The sequence below is a fragment of the Lepidochelys kempii genome, chromosome 9, assembly GCF_965140265.1.
Source record: "Lepidochelys kempii isolate rLepKem1 chromosome 9, rLepKem1.hap2, whole genome shotgun sequence".
Taxonomy (NCBI): domain Eukaryota; kingdom Metazoa; phylum Chordata; order Testudines; family Cheloniidae; genus Lepidochelys; species Lepidochelys kempii.
Window position 1 is genome coordinate 2,982,557 of NC_133264.1, and position 8,135 is coordinate 2,990,691.

At 50.7% G+C, this 8,135-nt stretch overlaps 1 protein-coding gene across 3 annotated transcripts in view; it reads left to right on the forward strand.

Moving 5' to 3' along the window:
• Positions 1–6,863, forward strand: part of FGF12 (fibroblast growth factor 12) — a 281,396-nt gene extending 274,533 nt beyond the window's left edge. For all 3 annotated transcript variants that reach the window (XM_073359018.1, XM_073359017.1, XM_073359016.1), the window contains exon 5: positions 6,341–6,863. In XM_073359018.1, the coding sequence (XP_073215119.1) occupies positions 6,341–6,459 (119 nt within the window). In that variant the 3' untranslated portion in view covers positions 6,460–6,863. The remainder of the gene's footprint in view (positions 1–6,340) is intronic.
• Positions 6,864–8,135: the final 1,272 nt, after the last annotated feature.

Genomic DNA, 8,135 nt, shown 5'->3' on the forward strand with positions numbered 1-8,135 from the left:
CACAAGCCATGGTGAGAGCATTGATGCCAGCAGCCACCCCCACCATGAGTCTGAGACGGACACGGAATATTTCACAGGAACGTCCCGGCCAGGGTGAAGGTCCTGGATGGCCCTCTCGGGCCTGGAGGATGGAAAGAGGTGACCTGTATAGGACCTTTCCCCCCAAGGCTGCATGTGTGACTGTTTACCTCTCCTCCTATGTGTTTGTAGCTCAGCCAGCCCTAGAGCACCCCGATCCTTTGTGTGCAGCCATAATAGGGTGGCTACTGTCTGAGCACCCCCCGGTGGCCTGGGGTACCTCTCCAGAACACTGCCTCTCTTTTCCTTCTTCAAAACTCCACGCAGTCCTGCTCATCCAATCGCAGCCCTGCTTGCGGTCCAGTTTCTTTATTAACACAGAGTTCAAAAAAACAAATCTTAACCCCTGCCTGATGGTGGGCACAGCCCCTGTCCCCCGTCCCGCCCCCCGGAGGTGTGTCCCTTTCTGTTGTCGGGGCAGCAGGAGGAAATGCAAGGCCAAGGCTGGTCTTTTTGCCTTCTTCCAAAGCCCCAGCCACCTTCGCCGGGTACCACTGTAGGAGACCCTCCCTCCCAGCCTCTTCTCTTCTGCAGTTCCCTTTCTACCTGTGTCTCTTAGATCTGACCTCCCTCTGACCCTTTTTAGCTCAGGTGCAGCCCCAGCCCCCTTAAAATGCCCCTACCGCAGGGCAAGGCTATTATCCCTATTCTGCAGAGGGGGAACTGAGGAACAGAGAGATTAAGATACACACCCAAGTTCACACAGGAAGTCTGTGGCAGAGCTGGGAATGGAAGCCAGGTCTTCCAAGACCAAGGCTAGTGCCTTAACCACTGAACAAGCCTTCCTCTTCCTTTGGGAATGTGACCCCCATGAAGGCCATGAGGGTTAGTGCTGGGAGGTGTGTCTGTTGAGGAGGATTTTTGCCTGCTGGAGAAGAGAAGCTTCACAAACTACATCTACAGAAATCACGTCACCCACCACTGAATGGCAGCCACCTCTGAGGTGAAACTTGGCAGCAGTTTACCAGTGTGCACAAAACTACACAGCAGCTTAGTTAAAACAAGAACTGCAGAAACACCAAAACCAGGCCTCCGTGCTCTAATAGCTACCAGCCGAGGGAAATGTGTTCTTTTACTTCAACTGGTGAACTGTTGCTTCTGGATTCAGAATCCAGTGCGAGTGCCAACAAGACAGAAGGCTAACAAATGCAAAACACCTCAAAAATGTCTTAAAATGGCTTTTCTATACAGAAAAAGCAAGTTTTAAGGCATGGTGACTCTACAAAAATGCTTTCAAGTCCTACAACCTGAAGGGTATTTGGGGATCCTTAGTTAATGTATGGCAAGATGCCAGTGTGGGATACAAACACACACGCTGCACACCTCTTTTGATATTTCAAATTTTGGTTGCTGTGGCCTGAACTCAAGGAGCCATTAAAACGTGAGCTTGTGGCCTGAGCCAGGCCAGTTGTCATGTGTGGAATCACGGCTTGGGCCCTGTGCAACCTTTTAAAGCCATTTCAATCTGAGTGTCTATAGCCGCAGGGACTGAACCTATCCTCTGCCCCGCTGCCAAGCCAGTGGGAGTCTTTCCATTCACTGCCATTGGCTTTGGATCAGGCCCTTACAGTGGGACTATTTGGCTGTTTATATCAACTCTGCCCCTTCGTAGGGATATTTCCTGCTTCGCTCTCCAAAGTACCCGCATTTCCCCTTTCCTAGCACTTGACCCTGGAACCAGCGTGCAGCCCAAGGGGAAGGTGGTATCTTCCTTCACTCAGCTGAGAGGCCCCAGGCCTGCTTTTGCAGCTTGGCATTGCAGTTAAGCACCATGGCTTGAGCCAGACCTCCTCTGTGGTGGAGAATGGTCAGTGGGTCGCCTGATCCTACCACCTCCCTGCCTGCCCCCATAGCTTCCCGGCAGGCTGGGGTGCAAGGGGCATCGTACAGAGGCCCCTGAGTCTTCCCCAACTCTTTCCCATAGTGGAACTACGCCAGTTCTGCTAAATCAGAGCCCTCGGTCGCCACGGTGAAGTGGAAAGGGGGAATTTCACTCCCAGGTGCTGTCTGCACTAGGAAGATGTAGCGTGTTCAGCCCAGTAAACACGGATCATTGTCTTTGTGTCTAGTCGGTGCTGAGCAGCATTTTGGGGGGCATGGATCAACAGTCATGTCACACTGTGTGTCACTACCCAGCCCAGGCCGGGAAAGCTAAGGATCCAACCAGCGGACCAAATTCGGTGACGAATCCTGGTCGCATGCCACCTGAGGCACATTGCACATATGCCAAGAAGAAGCAGCATTTTAAACCCTGTTCGTTACCCTTTGCTAGACACAGCTTGTTTTCTTGTATCATCAGGGCCCTAGAATTGCAGGATTTTGCACAGAGTCTCTCCCACGCTTGCTTCGCCGGCCTGCACTGAAACCCTCGCGCTAGATCCCGAAGGAAGAAAAGGGATCACTTTCAGCTTGTGTTTCCTTGGCGTTTGGGAATAAAAGTGCGGCGTCACCCTCGGACACGCTGTGGTTCCATCTGGCGGCATCCTGTGCGTTCAGCTGCCAGGCAGCAACTAGCTCAGCCCGTCTGCAACTCACATCAGCTGGGATTTCCTTCCAGCCTTTCTTGCATTAATTAAGGCAGAAAACCAAGGTGCATAATGACCTGACTCCCTTCCCACATCTGGTGTTAAGTCAATTAAATCTCTTGACTAATACAAGTGACCCTCCTTCCAAGTCTCGGGGGTGACGCTCCCAGGCCAAGTTCTGCATGTGGAGTGGTGATGCTATGGGTGGGGGAGAGCCAGGACTGGGGCAGAGCCAGGGGACCAGTACTGTTCCCTCCCCAGCTGCGCCGCACCCACCAGAGTCAGGACGTGGAGTTTGATGCATCTACATGATGCTGATCATCCTCCGCTCACATGAGGGGGAAGATGCTCAGGATCAGGCTCCCAAGGGGCGTGTGCTGCTCTGAGCTCCAGCAGCCAATGCTGCACAATGAAATGCGGATGTGGGCTTATCTGGCAGAATGGGGAGGAACAGGGAAGTGGGAATGGTTGGGGACTTGCTCTGGTCGGTCATTATAGAGTTAAGTTATTTCTGCTATTATTCTCTCTCTATGCATCGTTATCCACTTTCCAGGCAGGAGATCGATGCCGTGGGATAAATCGATTCTTGCACTCTCTCTCTTTGATCATTAATTCCTTCCCCATCTTTGGCTACGTCTGATACCGTGCGTCAGCTGGATGGCTCCAAACAGCGAACCGCGCTCCCGTGGAAGGCAGACATGCCCATGCAGGCCTGGGCCGTGCTCTCAGCACCACCAGCTTTCTCCCCCCACACTGGGAGCGCCACCTCCTGGCGTGGAGCGACACCTGATTTCCAGCGGTGCGAGAAAGGGGAGTCTCAGGCCCCCAGCATTAGCCCCCTTGATCTGAGATCCAGTGAACCAAATTTCTGGGTTCCCGGAACCTCCATCGCGTGCCCCTATGGGCTGTGTGCAGGCTTCGTTGCTTATCAAGAGGCGCTGGGAGGCATAATTAGCCCATAACAGCGTGTTATTTACGTAGGATTGTTGTTCTTGCTTCTGTCCCCGGAGACGCCATTTTCCCCACAGCTTTGGGTGCCTCGCTAGCACGCCAGCAAAGCGAGGTGCCGTGGGGTGGGGTTGTTCTGTAACCAGTCCCCTTCACTTGTGCGTACAAGGTGCTCCGGGTAGGGAGGGAAACTCCCGTGTGGGTATGTGGTGCACAAGAGAACATTACGTGTGTCTCACGTTTGACAAGACTGAACCAGTTTGCACTATGGATAGCCTGCTTTGCCTGATAGCTGAACCATGCTGTCAGGCTAAAACGTGTCCCTGGGGTTAACCCAGCCAGCCTGAGTAAATGGGATCCCAGCTCCAAAGCTAGTAGAGATGGGAATTGTGAGGGACAGCAGGACGTGTGAGAGGCTAATTTTGCCATCCAGCCCTCCACCATTTCACACTCACACGACTGCCAAAGCTGTGGAACTAGCCCACAGGTCAAACGTTGATTCTTCAGCGCCTAGCCCATGTGGGCGCCCAGCGCTATTGGGGCACAAGGGGAGTGCTTGGAGCGGAGGCAAATGACGATGCGATGTGCAAGGCAAAAGAGAAGCAGCAGAGACGGGCTAGTGGGCAGTAATGGTGATGATGTTGACGTGCACAGTTTGTGTCCGTCACAAAAAGTGCCATCAAATGGCTGGCAGGGCAGAATGCCTGGATTTTATGCCTAGTTCTGGCACGGACTCAATGCGCAAACTTGGGTAAGTTCCTTATTCTCTTTGCTTTATTGATAATTTTACCTACCTCAAAGGGGCGTTGTGAGGCTTAGTTATGGTGTGTATTTAAAGTGCTTGGAGGGAAAGTGCTGTATGGTCAAAATAGTATTTTTCATTGGTCATGTTTGCAATGCAACATCAATTACATTAGTGCACACTTGATTGCTCTTCATCTCTGCCCTGGATTGTTATGCATCACTATAAATGTTCATCTAGATGGGAGTAAAAGGCAAAGTAACAGTGCCATTTCAATCTAGCCCTAAGTGGCAGGAGTTATTCCTAAATCAGGGAAAGGCTATAAACATAAGGACTGAATTCATCTTTCTATAGATGAAGAATGGTTTCATTTATTCAGCTATTTTGGAATGGAATTAGTTTGTTTTATGTTGTGTTTATGTTCTTGATGATGAGCCAGAACCGAAGCGTTGCAGGCTTGCTTCTCCCCTGCTTTACACTGTCTGCAGTCGTTTCCACGGCAATTCTCTAGCAACTCGTGATGGACAGACTGCATGCCTGCTTTACACAGGCAAAGGTGTAAGGCTGGCAGGACCAGGCCTAACATCCCCGGAATGATGGGGGGGGGAGATTTGCAAGCTGACCCCATCTCTCATTCTCATCCCCAGCATATTGGGCCTTGAAACATCGCTGTTTTGATGACTGTTAGAGCTATACCGTGTTTGCAACTGTTGAAGATTGACCTCATGGGGCTAACTCCTGAGACCCTTGTTCAGCACTGACTCTGTGTTTGTTTCTGCCTTTCTCAGGGCTAGATCATGCCATACACATCCTTAGAAAGAGGCAGCATGTAGGCACATCACCCCAGGCAGAGTGTAGGCTGGTGCTGTGTCTCAGGGAGGGACAGTTTCTCCTTGGTCTCTCCAGCTGCACTGCAGGGAGGAGTAATAGGTCACCTTTTTATAGGAAGCCATAAACTCCCCTTCCTGCATGGCCAGCCCCCTCTGCTGACTGCCACATGTGGGGAAGGAGCGGCACAAAGCCATGGCTCTGTCCATGCCCCACCAGGTTGCTCCCAGGGGAATGACAGAACAAGGAGCAATAGTCTCAAGTTGCAGTGGGGGAGGTTTAGGTTGGATATTAGGAAAAACTTTTTCACTAGGAGGGTGGTGAAACACTGGAATGCGTTACCTAGGGGGGTGGTGGAATCTCCTTCCTCAGAGGTTTTTAAGGCCCGGCTTGACAAAGCCCTGGCTGGGATGATTTAGTCAGGGATTGGTCCTGCTTTGAGCAGGGGGTGGGACTAGATGACGTCCTGAGGTCCCTTCCAACCCTGATATTCTAGGATTCTATGATTCTGATGGGGGAAGTGTTTCTCTCAGACTTGTGATGCCCACACCTCCTACGTGGCCACACAAGGGAGGGGATCCTTTCTCCTTCTTACTTTGCTGCACAGCCACTTAAGGGCATGGCATATTCTGGTCTGCAGTGAGTTAAATAGCAGAGATACTGACTGAACTGCTCTGTTCATGGCTGGAGGGGGTTTCAGTTGGAAGCACAGTATCCAGATCCGGAAGTTGAACTCCCTCCAAGGTGGGCCCGGATGCAAATGTTTTTGTTTTGGGGGGGTCTCATTGTTTCTTGTCAGAGATTAAGGACTGGGGAATAGGCTAAGTCGTTGATCTTCTGCTAGCTAATATTGGCATTGTGAGCTAATGTGCACTGTTGTGAATCGGGATGTTCATTTTATATGTGTATATATTTGTATGTCATAAAAAACATGGAGTCTAGAGAGCCTTATCTGTGAGAGACCCGAAACCCTTCGCTTGTATTTGTGCCTCTTGGAGGGCGTAGACTTCAAAGGGTCTGACTGCCAGCACAGACAGAGAACCGTGAATAATAACGGAATATATTACTGGGATATTAAGGCTTTTCTGCATGTGTGTGGCAGGAAAGGGGGTGGGGGACAAGGAGGCTAGGTTCGGGAATACATAAGCAAATGCAAACGGACAAAGACCTCTGTCTCTGGGATAGTGTGAAAGCTAATTGTTGCCCTTTCTGTTTGCAGTGTGCATGTACAGAGAGCCATCGCTGCATGAAATTGGAGAAAAACAAGGACGCTCAAGAAAAAGTTCAGGGACACCAACCATGAATGGAGGCAAAGTTGTTAACCAGGACTCAACATAACTGACACACCCCTCTCCCTCTCTTCCAGTTCTTCCCTTCCCACTCACCTACCCACCCCACCCGGCGAAACCACACTGAGACGACAATAAACTGAGCAAGGCAGGACCTACCAGTAGCGGCTAGGATTCTGAACTCAAAAATCTTTCTTTGTGTAGGACGAGGAAATCGACTCCCAAATCTTGTCTGTTGCAACGTTTCAAAAAAAAAAAAAAAAAAAAGAAGAAAAAATGTTTTAAATCAGGACTCCATTAACATTTTAAAAGCAAACTGTTTGCTCTTTGATCAAAAGGAAAAATCTCTTCTCTGCATAGTAATAATAAATAATTATTAACTAATACATAATAATAATAATAATTAATAAAGATGTTACCATTAAAAATAAAAAAAGCTTTTGGAGAATTGAACTTAGCACATGATATGCTGAAAACAAGCCAGGTTCTAAAAACTGACTTCTCTGTGCTTTTGTGTTATTCTTTGCTCTCACACACAAACCCGCATCATTCCAGTCCTTTCCCCAAGCGGCTGGACCCGGTTTCCACAGGGCAGGAAAGGTAGGGATGGATTATGATTCTGTGTCCTCTAATATCAGTAAAGTATGGCCCAGCCGAATTAGGATTCTGACAGTCACGAGCAATGAACGAGTGATGGTGCAAGTGGCTTTGCCAGTCCCAGTAGCGCAGCACGTAGTTATTTGTTGTTGCTACTGGTATTTGAGCAAGTTTGAAGAGGGAGAGAGAGCTTTATGCCTTCCTCCGCCATACAAACATTTTTTACAGTTATTAGGTGCCAGAGCAGGTTCAGAACTAGGTGTTCAGGTCCCACAAGGGGAAACGGTTAAGTTTATTAGGGGTGAGAACATCGAATAATAAATGAGGGGTAATCAAAAGAGAGCAAATAAAGCTACAGCGATACCTGCTGTTGAGTAGGAAGGAGGAAGAGCTCAGTAGAGGAGGGGTGTACGTGCACATGGGCGAGAGAAAGGGGTGTCTGAGGAGTGGGGCAGAGAGTGGGGAAGGTGGGGAGAGAGAGAACGGATGCTAGAACATTTTCCTTACCAATTAGCTGACCTCTCAGCAACCACTCTTATGCCCCCTGTATTTTTCACTCAGACCAGGTTCAAGTCCCAAGCCGATGGTCCCCCTGTGAGGCCCTGGAAATCTCCACAGAGCTGCATTAGCAATCGGGGGCCCAACACAATCCCTGGGAGTTGGGTCTCCCCTGGATTCTCATTGCCTGAGCAGTAAGTTGCAAGAGGCCCGTGCCAGTTCCCTGGCAGATTGGAAAGGGGGCTGAGCGTAGCAGATTGGAAGGGGCAGCGTGGCACACACCTACCAACTCAAGCCAACTTTCTGATTGCAGAAAACTGAACACCCTTGCCCCGCCCCCCCCAACACCCCAACCCTGCTCACTCCATGCCCCTCCCTCCCTTGCTCACTCCCCCACCCTCGCCCACTTTCACTGGGCTCACGCAGGGGGTTGGGGGCGGGGGTGAGGGCTCCAGCTGGGGGGGTGTGGGCTCCAGGGTGGGGCCAGAAATGAGGGGTTCAGCATGTGGGAGGGGATTCCGGGCTGGGGCAGGGGGTTGCGGTGCAGGGGGGTGAGGACTCCAGCTGGGGGTGTGGGCTCTGGGGTGGGGCCAGAGGATGAGGGGTTTAGAGGGTGGGAAGGTGCTCAGG